This window comes from Rhincodon typus, chromosome 24 (assembly GCF_021869965.1).
Source record: "Rhincodon typus isolate 14 chromosome 24, sRhiTyp1.1, whole genome shotgun sequence".
In the NCBI taxonomy this organism is placed as follows: Eukaryota; Metazoa; Chordata; class Chondrichthyes; order Orectolobiformes; family Rhincodontidae; genus Rhincodon; species Rhincodon typus.
The window spans coordinates 26,748,767-26,763,490 of NC_063355.1; the positions used below are offsets into that span (position 1 = coordinate 26,748,767).

Here is a 14,724-nt window from a genome sequence, read left to right on the forward strand (position 1 = left end):
ACTTATATTAAGATTATACACTTTCTTAAATAAGGAAATCAAAATGGTACCCAATACTTCAGATGCTGTTTCACCAATGACCTCGACAACTGTAGCAGAACTTGCTTAATTTTATATTGCATTCCTTTGCAATTCACAAGTGTTCCATTTTACTTCCTAATCACTTGCTTTACTTGCATAATAGGAGATGGATTGTTGGTTTCAAAGGCTACATTGAAGCCACCACAATATTGTCAGCTTGAACTATTAGCATTTCGTAGCGCAACAATTTTCAAATTAAAGGATGAGTTGAAAGTTACAAACTGCCCGTCTGCAAAATCTTGGCCAATATTTGCTTCTAGACCTGATATTAAAAATTCAGTCCACACTGGCAAATGAATATAACCCTTTTTTGAGTGGTAAATGACAACTAAAATATGTTTCGGAAAAGTTTTTAAAAATTATTAAGTCTTATTTAAAAATGTGATATGTGGTTCTGTGAAGCCGATCTAAAATTCTGCTTGTAAAAATTAACTTTAAAAGATTTGTTATTTTTTTTCTTTCAGAGGATCTTGACAGAATGATTCTTATCCTCTTTGGCATATACGTTGGTGGTGCTGCTTGTTCATTTATCCGTGCCTACTTTTTTGTTCTTGCGGGACACAGGCTGGTAGCCAGACTGCGTAAAAGGCTTTTTGCTTGCATTCTAAAGCAAGAAATTGCATTCTTTGATGAGAACAGGTGAGTGCTATGAACTTGCAGAATGATGAGCCTTGCAGTTGTGATTAAATGAAGGCTATAAATGTCAAGACTTGTGAAAAAGATTTTAGACTTGCTGTATAGAAATTAAGTTGTATCATTAAAAGATGATGATGGATTTCAATGGGAATTGCACTTCCTCCTTAGAAATTTTTTTTAATCCATTCATGGGATAAGGGCATCGCTGGCTGGGCAGCATTTATTGCTCATCCTAATTGCCCAAAGGGCAGTTCAGAGTCACCCACGTTGCTGTGGGTCTGGGAGTCACATGTAGGCCAGACCAGGTAAAGATGGTAGTTTCCTTCACTAAAGGACGTGAGCGAACCAGATCGATTTTTTTTCCCAACAATCGACAGTAGACTCACGGTCATCATTAGATTTTTAATTCCAGATATTTATTGAATTCAAATTCCACCATCTGTCGTGGCAGGATTCGAACCTGGGTCCCCAGCATGTTGTCTGGTCTCTGGATTAACAGTCCAGCGATAATACTGCGAGGCCATCACCTCCCCTGTAAAGTATTGAGCTTGTTCCTTTGCATAGTTTCAAAGCTCAGTGTCAATGTTGAATGTAATGTAAACATAAAGAAAAGAATTCCAAGTGCATCATTTAGTTGTAATTAAGCTTGTTTTTTTTTTTTAACCCCTCTACTCAGCTTTTCAGTTATGGATAAGTGGATGGAGAGAACTCCATACTTCTCCCCAGTTTCAGTTTACACCAGGCAGGAAGCCTCCGTAGGAGATTGAAAGCCAGTAATGCTCAGATTTTGAATCTCTACTGTAGTGCCTCAGTTATTGACAGATAATAATTTTACTGACTTTGTTCTGTGCACAGTTTTAATCAGAGGTAAGGATGTGAGAAGATGTTGCAGGGAAATATGTATTTGTTTATTAAAATAAACATGCTAAATCATTCAATTTCCTAGTTGATCAAAATCAGATTAGTATCTCACTTTGACAGAGTATAGTTGGTTGCTTAAGTATTTAACCCCCATTTTTAAGAAAGACAAACTGGTTGCATTGTTTTGACAACAAATAGTATTAAATGGGATAGACTAATGCTGTTTAATGTCAATGTTGTCATAGACCTGTAATGATCCAGTCACCTATGGGGAATATTTATCCACTCAAGAAAAAATTGTCAATATCCTAAAGTGTAGGTTAATCATGGGAATTGTGTAAGTTTCATATTTTCTCTAATTTTATTCTTCCTTACACCATGAAAAACTACGTTACAGAACTTTACAAAAAATGGGTATCAGTAGGGAAATACGAAACTTCAAATCCATGGTCCAAATTTTGCTGTGCTAATAATGACAACGCCAGCATTTGCTGATATTACTGTTCTGAATCTGCCAATCACCTTTTATCATTTTAGACATGTACAAACTAACATGGAAGCCAGAAGTTGCTGCCATCTAATCTATGCTCCTTATTCGGGTGCTTCATAGAGGTTCTCTCAGACTATCTCCATTGCAATCATTAATTGATGATAGCATCTATTATAAAGCTATTAGTTTCAGTGTACTAACACTAGAAAATGTTGCATATTGTTGCGTGAGACGTAACTGAGTTTTTAATGGTAGAATAAGTTTGTAATTGGTACCAAATGGCACTCACTGGCCTAGAATTGTGGAATGTTGAATTTCCCTGTTAGCACAAAAGTTCACATTTTTTTAAAAAAACCTAAATAAAAGTCTATATTTTAATTCAACTGCTTAGTACTCTCAGATTTATTTTGCTATCTTAATTTGGTCTAAACATGAAAGATTTCAAGTGCTTTTAATTTCCTAGTTTGCTGTGTGTGACTATTTCAAATTTGATCATATGCCTACCTGCTTGATGACATAATTGCTGATGGATGCCAAGACATCATCTTGATTTGGCACCAAATTTTCTGGGCGGTTAAAGGAGAGATTTCTGCCACAGAATCTGAATCTTTGTTCAAAGCTTTCTTCAGGTCAGCGGTGACTGCTGTTGCTTTGCCATGAATCACAAAATTCATCCATGCGTTGCAGAGCTGAACAACAAGATATAGTTATGGTAATCAAACTGCAGAAGGCGTTATGAAAGCTAGATAGGCTTATTGAAATATTGGAATTCTAAAACTAGGATTGTTTCAGGCACACTACCTGCCTTTTTTTTAAAATGTGCAAAACTGTAAATTCTGACCATTATTTACCTGAAATACTCGCCTGTAGTTTCTGACACATTTCCAGCCTTAGTTTATTAACTAATTACATGGAGGAGCAGGTAGACTATGACAATGTTTGTAATTAAAATGATTGATGAGGAACAAAGGAATGATGCCAGACACAAATTACAGGCTTAATGTATTTAAACTATAAAGAATGACAACGTATGCATCTTTCACATTGACAAAGTTAGGTATTTTTGGAATGAGGCAAAGCCAAGTGTTAAAACATTGCTGACATGGTAAAGCCCCCAAAGTACACAAACTTTAGAGTTCATTACCACTATTAAATTACTAGCTGCCTTTCTAATTTGTTTTTCTTTCTGTAATAAAATGAACCAGATGTAAAACTAGGACTGAATTAGTCATACTCATAGTGGGATGAGGCACTTTTGAAAACATTTTGAATTTTCTAAATGATATAATTGGTGTTGCTATTGTTTCAGAATGATCTAATGTATGTTATGAAGTCACAAGAGAATAGTTTTTTCATTCTGCAAAATGATGTGTTTAGAAAAAAAGAAAAATACAAAAAAAGTTGTATGATTGTGAATGCTAATTTTGTTGATATGAACTTCTATTTATTGAATTTTTTCACAAGAATGTGAGGTTTCATGATTATAATGAAACTACTTTACTGAACTTTATGGAAGATGGACTTAAGCAGGTCATTGCTAATCTGCAAATCCATGGCCCAGATTTTGCTATGGTAGTGACAATGTTATTCAAGAGCTAAAGACTTTAGAAATCAAAATTTCGGTTTTGCCTGTCTTTTGGTTCTATGCAAGAAATGGAATTCTGTTTTGTGGATCATGATGGGTTTTAAAGTTAATTTTATTTTTAAGTTAATTTTATCTGATATGCTGCAATTTTCCAAAAGACATTGTATTTCAGTAAGGAAAGTTCAGAACATCTCTTTCATACTTGGGTTTATCTCCGTTGTTTTGTGCTAGAATTAAGGGGAATATTATTTTTAAAAAGTCATCATAACCGGTCATTTAATTTTGCAACTTAAGCAACTTGCATAATGTTCCTTGTATTTAGCCTGAACATGATATAGAGACAAATGAATTAGGGGCAGGAATAGGCCACTTGGCACCTCTGGTTCAGGCACAGCCCTGTTCAGTAAGATCGTGGCTGATCTTAAACATTGTTTGTATATGCACATCTGCAAGATAAACTGCAGAAATTCACCAAGGCTCCTTCGACAGCCTGTTTTAAATCCATGCCCTCTACTATCTAGAAGGACAAGGGCAGCATATACGTGGGAACATCATCACCTGCAAGTTCCCTTCTAAGTCATTCAACATCTTGACTCAAATATATTGTCATTCCTTCAGTGTTGCTGGGTCAAAATCCTGGAACTCCCTCCCTAATGGCATTTGTAGGTGTACCTACAGGACATGGACTGCAGCATTTTGAGAAGGCAGCTCACCATCACCAGGGCAACCAGAGATTGTTAATAAATGCTGGCCCAGCCCGCAACACTAATTTGCTATGAATGAATTACAAAAGAATCCTGTCAAGATCCCTTATGATCTTGTCTTATAATCAAGCTGCCACTTGCATCCGCTGGACTTTGGAAGAATAAGTCTAGCCTGTTCAACCTTTCCTCACAACCCACCAATTCCAGGTATTGGTATACTAAACCTTCAAAGCAGAGAATCACTTCTACACTTCCAATGAATTCTACTTGCCAAATTTAGTCGAATAAACATGAATCCCTTAAAGAATCACTTGTGTTTTTGTGGTAATAGACCTAAAATACTTAGCTTTTGTGTGTGTGTTTTTAAATGTTATGTTTCAGCTATGTGTTCTAAAAATCAACTTGCCAGCTACAAATAAAACCTCTATCCATTTTAATGTATATACCAAAAGGATATTGGAAGAATGATGTAGATCTCTTTTATGCTTGTATCCTTTTAATCATCAACCAATTAATTTTGATAAGATGGAATGTTTTATGTCACGAATGAAAAGAAGTGCTATATTTGACAGCAATTTTTGAGCCACCAGACCCTTTTCCAGTGAAGATCTAATCCAGATGTTTGTGTTTTAACACATCTTTCAATAGTACTTTGTTTTGTCATCGATGACCAACTGAACATTGTATGTGCCTAATGTACAGCCATTTATCTTTATTAAGTCTTGTCAAGCTTGGCTATCTTAGCCTTCTCCCACACAATATCTGATGTAGCACATATTTAAAATATGAAGAAAATGTTAGTAAAAGCACTTCAAAGGTTACCAGCACAGAAGGAGGACTTTAAAGCAAAGTTTAACAATGAATGACAAATGAATAGCAAAGAAAAACTCAACTGACATAAAATGGTAAAGCTTTTTGTAAATGTGAATTATTTTTAATCTGCATATTTTGGTTCCAACTAATAATGTTCACAGCTATGATTGAAGTAATCGTAGTTAAGAGCAGATGTGGATATGTGCCCACAGTCTCTTAGTGTTGCTTTGTCATCAGCACTCTGGGCTTTCGTGTTCACTCCCTTTGGAGCAGTAGCTTATCTATGAGTGACTAATATGCACTTCATCAGAGGACATGAGTGTGAAGCTATAGCTGTTACTTTGTATTAGCGGAAGCATATTGCTACATTTTATATTATTTTTGTTTAAATTTTACTGATATGTAACAGAGTTAACCAAAAACATAGTTGAGAATAATAGAAAAATCAAGCATACCTTTTGATTATAATTCTCTAATAAATAAAGATATGTTGTTATGTTATTTATTAGACCTGTAATCTTCCATCGCACAAGCAGCTCCTACTCCATATAGGAAGTGTTTATTGCAAGTAGTGGGTCAAAACTTTCATTGGCTATAGTATTACTTCACTACAAAAAAAAAGGAGATTCTGTTTCACTGTTTTCCTCTCATACCTCTGTTTACATTATTGTAAACTATTGCATATTAGTTAAAGAGACAGCAGGCCAGTTGAATTGTATCATCAACTAACTAAGCTTGCTAAGATTCATTTTATTTGTCTCTATACTCGCTTCTTAATGTAAGTTTTTTTTTTTTACTTATGCGTGAAGTACAATGTTAGCAAGTGGGTTAAGAACTTTTCAATAATGTTAACTTGAAATAATTAATCTAAATCTCTCGGGAGGCTATTTATTTTTATTTATATTCTTGATTTGAAAGCAAGTTTATTTGAAGCTGAAATGACTTTCAAAATGTCAATGGAGCAATGCATCAAGACCAAGATAAGCCATTTCCAATTAAAATAGAAACTTTCTGCATAAAGTATAAACCTATCCTCTTGAACTCCTCTTTGATTTACCCCTATAATTGTGTAATCACTTTTTCTTTTCAATTGTCCTCTTAAATATTTACAGAAAGTAGCAGAACTGTAACAATATGTGAATGTGTAGAAGCATAAGAATATTTTAGTTGTCATAAAGATAGTAAGAACTGCCAATGTTGGAGTCTGGAACAGCAGGAACACATAACTACACTCTCCTTTACTAGCTTCATCCCCACCTCCTTGACGTGTCTGTCTTCTCTCCCACTCTATCCGCTCCACTATCTACCTGCTATCATCGCGCACCCCCCCGCCCCTGCCGTTTATTTCAGAGTCCCCTTCCCCTCCCCCATTTCTGAAGAAGGGTCCTGACTCAAAACATCAGCTTTCCTGCTCCTCTGATGCTGCCTGTCCTGCTGTGTTCCTCCAGCTCCACACTGTGTTATCTTATTTTAGTTGTCATGTTGGTTTTGCAGTGAGTATATGAAGTGGCACAAAATAAAATGTAGTATAGTTGGTACTTGCAAGAATCCTCTTGATTATTTCAGAAATATTTTTTATTTTTCCTTGTGTAGTCTTGGTAATTTTTGTAAATTAGTATTGTGTTTTTTTAATACAGGCAATATTTTTCTCAATATTTTGAGAATTGAGTTACTGTTTTGAATGTAATGTAGCTGAAATAGTACCCAAGACTTTTTAAGCCCAAGAAGAATTTCATTAAGCATATTATTTATCCAAGTTTCACTCTGTGCTATTAGTTCTTCTTTCTACTGTTTCCTCAAAAAAATGTGTTCAATAATTGAAAAGCTCATTTAGTAGTAGATTTTCTTACCAATGTGCTTCATTTTTGATATTTCTTGCAGGACTAAAAATTTAAAGATTGTGGAGAAATTAATTTATTTTGAGTTTTGAAAAAAATACCTTTTTTTAGTTTCTTAAAAGAAAGTGTTGAAAGATCACTCTGGACTTTGAACTTTTTTAAACAGTGTTTCCTATGAATCGCATGAGGAGTCATAATGGCTTGCTTTGTGAACAGTGACTTGGTGGAGAGTGCTTTGATATCTGGAACTAGATGGGGATCAAGTAGCCTACAAGTAAGGGCTACCGAGTTGATCTCCTGTTTCTGGAAAGAACCTTTTCTGGAATTTAGGATGCTATCTATTTGTTCCTGATGGAGAGTGATTAATTGTAGGAGATTTCCAGGGTAAGCTGTGTCTGCCAAGACTCCAACGATACCAGAGATAGTAGGAACTGCAGATGCTGGAGAATCTGAGATAACAAGGTGTAGAGCTGGATGAACACAGCAGGCCAAGTAGCATCAGAGGAGCAGGAGGGCTGGCGTTTAGGGCCTAGACCCTTCTTCAGAAATGGGGGAGGGGAAGGGGGTTCTGAAATAAATAGGGAGAGAGGGGGAGGCGGATAGAAGATGGATAGAGGAGAAGATAGGTGGAGAGGAGTCACAGGCCAAAGAGGCGGGGGATGGAGCCAGTAAAGGTGAGTGTAGATGGGGAGATAGGTCAGTCCAGGAAGGATGGACAGGTCAAGGGGGCGGGATGAGGTTAGTAGGTAGGAGATGTGGGTGGGGCTTGAGGTGGGAGAAGGGGATAGATGGGAGGAAGGACAAGTTAGGGAGGCGGGGACGCCCTGGGCTGGTTTTGGGATGCAGCCCAGTCGCGAACCATTTCAACTCCCCCTCCCATTCTGCAGACGACATGTCCATCCTGGGCCTCCTGCAGTGCCACAATGATGCTACCCGAAGGTTGCAGGAACAACAACTCATATTCCGCTTGGGAACCCTGCAGCCTAATGGTATCAATGTGGACTTAACAAGCTTCAAAATCTCCTCTCCCCCTACAGCATCCCAAAACCAGCCCCGCTCGTCCCCGCCTCCCTAACCTGTCCTTCCTCCCACCTATCCCCTCCTCCCACCTCAAGCCCCACCCCCATCTCTAACCTACTAGCCTCATCCCACCCCCTTGACCTGTCCATCCTCCCTACCTCCCCACCTACACTCACCTTTACTGGCTCCATCCCTGCCTCTTTGACCTGTCTGTCTCTTCGCCACCTATCTTCTCCTCTATCCATCTTCTATCCGCCTCCCCCTCTCTCCCTTTTTATTTCAGAACCCCCTTCCCCTCCCCCATTTCTGAAGAAGGGTCTAGGCCCGAAACGTCAGCCCTCCTGCTCCTCTGATGCTGCTTGCCCTGCTGTGTTCATCCAGCTCTACACCTTGTTATCTCCAACGATACCATATGTGATTAGTGATGCAACAATATTTGCAGAACATCAGTGACAGACTTTGGAATGTTCAACCCCTTATCCTTTTTGGCTCCAAGAATAAGTAGAAAATGTTTTTCTATTTTACAAAAAAAATGAACTTCTGCAGAAAAAGAAATTTATATTTTTTCTCTTCCCTGTGTGACTTTTTATTTATGCATTTTTTATATTATTTAGAGACATAAACATTTAGACTTTAATATTTATACATGCACTGCTGCCTGAATATGTAAACCAGTTCTTGAGTCTTCATTCAATAAATTTTGATTTGAGAATAAACCAATAACTAAGAATTATTAAAGAAATGTGGTTGATAGGTCTTTCTATTCAAAACCTGATTATAGATAAGGTTTATGATAGGCCATCTTGGTAACTAGGAAAAGGTATTTTTTAATGTTCTGACCAGTGAAATAGTGGGACTATGGTACTGTGCACTTCTCCAGCTTTGGTTGTATCAATTTACATATTTCAGGTGTTGATTTCAGCCGGATGCTTGCGAGTATATCTCAAAAGGGTATTGAGCTCTGTGAGAGGCAAGGGAAAGTGATGGCAGCGTTGAGGACCAAGCAAAAACTGTGCTGTCTAAAATGGCTGGATCTGGCATAAGCCTAGGTACAGGAGGCCAGACTCTGGTTTTCCCCTGCCGCAAACTAAGAGAAGAGAAAATATATATTTGTGTTTTAAAATTTTCACAATTATTTTGTATCAACACCTCTCAAGTAACACCTTTCTAGTGTGTGCCGTATTTTAGTCTAGGAACAATAAACTGAACATTTTAAATTGTGCCCCAAAGTTCTGAAAAGAGTTTTAGATTCCTGTGATAATGCTAATCACAAGGAAAACATACTACAACTTCATTTCTTCATTTTTATCCAGATTCTTGTATTCTTATATTCTGTATTAGTATTTGCAGTCTATTTAAATTAGTTTTATTTAAATAAGTCCAACTTGACATGCAAGTAAACTCAACAATATCTGATTTTGGTTGAATGTACAATTCTTCTCAATTTTTAAGTTTTTAATTACATTTCCTCTTGTAATAGAACTGGAGAATTGACGAATCGCTTGTCCTCAGATACGCAGATCATTCAGAGCTCTTTAACAGTAAGTATAAGAACAAACACCAACATAAGTTGGTTCTAATGAAGCAAAAAGCAAAATTTGTTATTTGGTGTCCTTTTTTCAGCAGAAGTGGAGGTAAATGCAGAAGTAACAACATAGAATTTATGCCACGTTAGTATTTATGCTGTGTATCTATGAATGTTAGTGACAATATCTTTTTTGCATTAGCTGATGTGTGATCACTGTAAGGTTAAGATTTTAGAAGTCCAACTTTGATCTTGACATCATTATTTTTAAAATCATATTTCTATTTTGTGCAGTGTTTATCATCTGTATTGTACTGTATGAGAATTGAACCAAGCTATAAATAGTGATGTAAATTATAAGATGATGGCAAAGTCATGATTTTACATAATTTTTCTTTTATTGCAGGTGAATCTGTCCATGTTGCTACGATACACATTTCAAATAGTAGGTTCTGTAGTTCTTATGTTTGTTGTAAGCCCAGCATTGACTGGAGTGCTGCTCGCCTCTATCCCAGTTGTAGCAGTTGGAGGCGTCCTATATGGTGAGTTGAATTTCAGCCTCATGCAATTTGTTTACTTGAGAGAGTTAATTGTCATTATTAAATCGCATTCACATTAGAATGGTCAGCTATGCTGCCATCATTTTTATTTAGGTACTTCTTTTTTCCTTTTTTTGTTTTCTTTATTGCCTGTGTTAAATACTTCTTTCTCCTACATCTTCAACTTTATTATTACTGCTTGACTTGAATTACTTTGCTTCATAATTCTAGCTGCAGGTTAATGCTACTTGTTCCGCCATCACAATTTTAGATAATACAAAATAATACGCAGTATTTACAGAATACAAGACAATTTGTGCCTGTGTTTATACTGCATATTAGAGCCCCCTTCCATGTGCTTAGCTAGCTTCTCCCTGAATGCATCTGTTAATTGCCAGAAATACACCTTGTGAGCTCTGCATTCCAGCTGCTCCCTGGGTAAACAGATTCCTTTTGAATATTTTTTAGATTTAATTTTATTTTTAGCCTCCTAGTTCTAGTTTCCCTAACCCAAAATGGAAATAGTATCTCTACTTCTACCATATGAAAAGCTCCAATAATCTTTAAAGACCTTTTATTGGTTTACTTTCCTGGAAGCCCCAACAAGTGGGTACATCTCTAAAATTTATTTATTAACCCCTTAATCATTTCAAAGACTTCTATCAGGCCACTTCTTGTCTTTCTCTTTCCCAGGTAAAATAGCCACATGTGTTCACCTTTTTCAGTTATCATCCCTGAACATTTTTCCACCCTTTTCCAGTGACTCTTAATACTACTTATAGTACGGAGACTAGAGGCCAAATTTACATATGTGCGAGAAGGCAAATTTCTGCACAGCATAGTCACACTTGGATTTCCTGAAAGAAAGCCCTGATTTTGCGCTGCATTCCAAGCCCCACATCATCTTCCTGTCACCTGTTTCCAGACTGGGAATACATACTGTGAAAATTCATACATGCTCCCACTAAGGTTGGATTCTCATTCTGTATGGGGAACAAAAATCCAATTCCTGTATATTTATATCTTATGGTATGGGATTTTGGAAGCCCATTGAAAGCATGCCACGTTTGGGAGCTTGTAAAGAAAATCTGCTGAGGATTCTGGAACATTCTGAAAGGTATGTGTAAAGTAACCAGTATTGTGTATTTGTTCGCATAGATTACAGTACTTCCTAACATCATGAAAGCACCATGATGGAGTGAAAAATGTTGCAAAATAATCTGTCGGTTTGTGCAGTCGACTTATCTGCTGTGATTTGAATAGTTTTGCTGGTTTCAATTTTATTTTGAAAACCTGGCTTAACACTTGGGGGTGGGGAAAGGGGAGTTAATGCAAACAGCAGTTCTCTTACATTCTGGTTTGGAATTGGCGGGAAAAAAGAACATGTAATCACTTGCTACCTTATATTGATTGACAAGTACTCTGCTTTGAAGTTTAGATAATCGCCTGTTCTTTCCTTCCCAGAAAGTAGTTGATTGGTTAGACAACTGTGGCTACTCTGAACGCTTGGCTAAGTTTCAAGTGCTCATTGGGTTTCAGCACAGTACATGTTCCATTAATCTGACAATGAAGGACCATCGCAAGAAAATTCAGATTGTCCCTTCTGATATAGTTTCTGATTCTTTGGTGGAAACTAATAGAATTACAAGCAGTGAAAGTTCTTTTACAAATTAGAATGCATTGTTAGATGGTGAGGGGTTTATTTTTATCCCCCAAAGATGTAAAATATTTTCCATTGACTTTGCACAGAATCCAAGGAATGTGCAAAAAGGATACTTAAGGGCATGATAGTGTCACCACAAATCTGAAGGGAGCATTGAGGTCCAAACGGCATGACTTTACTGCTTCTCAATTTTATCACTCAATGTGCTGCAGTGCTAGTTTGTACTTTTCATAAGTGTCCTTATTAACTCGTGTAACTAGTTTTGCTGTTTTGTGTATCTGAACCTTTTCAGTCCATTAGCTCTTTCATCTCAATTAGACTATTATTATCTGAGCAGTTTTTTGAACTTGATCTTCTTGCCAAAATGTAGCACTTCACACTTGCCTATATTGAAAGTTATTTGTGAATAAATTTGTGGACGGGCTTTCAGTTAGTATTTTCCTGTATTTTGTTGCTTTTTTCCTTTTGTATCCTTCCATTGCCTTTTTTTTTTGTTTTCATTAAATACAGAAATTGTCCATTCAATTTGTTAATGTAGGTTAAAACAATGGTCCCAGCACTAATCCCTTTGAAACACCATCTCCAATTATGCCAGTCTGAGAATGATTGGTGATGCTAATTCAGTTTTCACTGTTTTAAGTATAAGTATTCCAAAACAGAGAGAAATAAAGAGTGTTTCTGTGAAATGTTTAAATGAAATATGATAGTGATGTCTCTTTGGAAGACAGAACAAATAGTAGTACAAGAAAATGTGAAGATTTTTTGAGACTCATTTTGTTCAAAATTTGATAAAGTTAGACAAATAGACTTCAGTCATTTCTAAATGCACTCCCCCAAATATCAGTTGTCTAAGACCAGATTAACAGACTGCCTGAGATAACAAGATGTAGAGCTGGATGAACACAGCAGGCCAAGCAGCATCAGAGGAGCAGGAAGGCTGATGTTTCGAGCCTAGACCCTTCTTCAGAAACAGACTGCCTGCTCAGTTTTGACACCAGACGATTAGTGACCACTTGTCAGCTGCCAGTCTGCAGTTTTAAAAATTGTGATAAATGTCACATTTGCCCAGGAATTGCTTTGACATTGTCTGCTTCCAACCATCGAATTTTACAATGGGCTATTATGCAAATTTGTTCAAAGATATGACTGTAGAACATCCATGGAAGTTTGATGTATGAATTTATTTCTGCCATTTGTTCTTTTGAGACTGAATTTGCACTCAGGATTGATAGTTAAGTTCACTCGTGGTGTGTAGTTGTTGTGTGCTTTTAGTCATCATGAACTTATTGGTGGTGGATTAGAATAAAATAATTTGACCAAGCAGGGGAATTTATAAAATGTTGCACTGTTATGTTTCACCATTTCTCAAAAGATGTATTTCAACAATAGAATGAAATTGGCTGCTCAGTAAATTATTTTTGAGAGGGTGATAACATAGGTTGGTTTATCTTGATTATCCAGGGGAGTTTGTGAAGAGATTACGAAAAAGATTTCAGGATGAACTGGCAGCTGTTGGTGCAGTGGCAGAGGAGACCATCTCTAACATTCGTACTGTGAGGACTTTCTGTAGTGAAAAGAAATGTGAAGAACAGTACGACAAAGGAATAGATAAAAGCTATCTGATTGGAAAAAAGCTGGCTTTGGCGGAAGGTATTGTTCAGTAGGATTTTCTGAATTCTACATGATTGATTTGCAAAAATTCTTATTCCACCCACAGTTATGGATAAATATCTCTTGAAAATTATTCTAATTTCTCTATATCAATCTCCAGTTCATTCAGTCAGTTCCTTGAGAAGAAGTGTTACTATTTGAGGGCATTAATAAATAGTTGAGGTTATTAAGATACCCAAGTTTTTGTTTGGTTTGTCCAGCTTTTGTGGCTGGAGAAATTAATAGATTTTTGATTTGTATTCTAAGAAAGAAATTATAAAACGATCAAATGATTGAAATCTTTTTGAAGACTTCAGTTAATTTCCATTTTATGGAGCAGTACTGTGAATTAAGAGATGCGCTGTAATTCTCTATCTTCTCAGAGTTGTTACTTTGGCACTATTAGAACATTTTAAGCTTTCAAGTCGTGAAAAGTATTATGTAAAAATTTTTTGATACTCCTATAAGTATGTCAAATCCAAGCTTGGAAAACGTCTAATCATAACTTAACCTTTTTTTTCTAATTCCTTCTCGTTTCAGTATGAGCCCATTATGTCTGCATTACTTTCTGGTTTGTTTAAAAAAAAGGCATCACTATTTTACGACATATGCAACGCCTTTTGAACAGAATCAACTTGATCTTTTAAACTAATGTCCCATAATTATATTGTATTTAAACTTCCCAGGATGTAAAATGCGCAGTGATACAGGTTGGTAAATTTTAGGCAACAAAATGAATGGAATATTTAATTTTATATATCAAGATGTCTGGAAAGTGCAATTTTTCAAGCTTGTCTTTCTAAATTTGGGTGTTAGTTTTTCTTGATTTATGTGTTCAATATGTCCATTTCCATTTGACCATTGGTTGCCTGCAGACTTTCTATCCCTTTTTTAAAACTATCCTCTTTGAAACAACATTGAGATAGTCTGCTTACACATAGGCTAATTAGTGGTTTTTCGGATTGATCCCTCCATTAATCCCTGTCCACTTCTCAATCACCCCCGACTTTTTCCTCCCTTTCCAAGGCATCTTTTCATGCAAGCTCGGGGATATAACGACTGTCCATTTACCTTCTCTCTCTTCACCAACCAAAGTCCAAGCTTCTTTCCGATTATCAATGATCTTTGTGCACTCCTTTCAATTTAATACATTGCATTTTCAATTTACACTATTGTTTGCTCAACACTGACAAATCAATACAGTTTGACTTACCATTTTGGGGAATACCTTGATTCAGGCTGCAGGCATCGCTCCAAACTTCCAGTTACCTGTCATTTTCATTCTGCTTCTTGATTTCATGCTAATCTCTATGCCCTTG

General features: G+C 36.5%; 1 protein-coding gene across 3 annotated transcripts in view; it reads left to right on the plus strand.

The window, feature by feature from the left end:
* LOC109912461 (ABC transporter B family member 1-like) overlaps window positions 1-14,724 on the plus strand; it is a 171,954-nt gene that overhangs the window by 28,283 nt on the left and 128,947 nt on the right. For all 3 annotated transcript variants that reach the window (XM_048611177.1, XM_048611176.1, XM_048611178.1), the window contains exons 7-10: window positions 546-720; window positions 9,509-9,569; window positions 9,960-10,095; window positions 13,217-13,405. In XM_048611177.1, coding sequence (XP_048467134.1) covers window positions 546-720; window positions 9,509-9,569; window positions 9,960-10,095; window positions 13,217-13,405 — 561 coding nt within the window. The remainder of the gene's footprint in view (window positions 1-545; window positions 721-9,508; window positions 9,570-9,959; window positions 10,096-13,216; window positions 13,406-14,724) is intronic.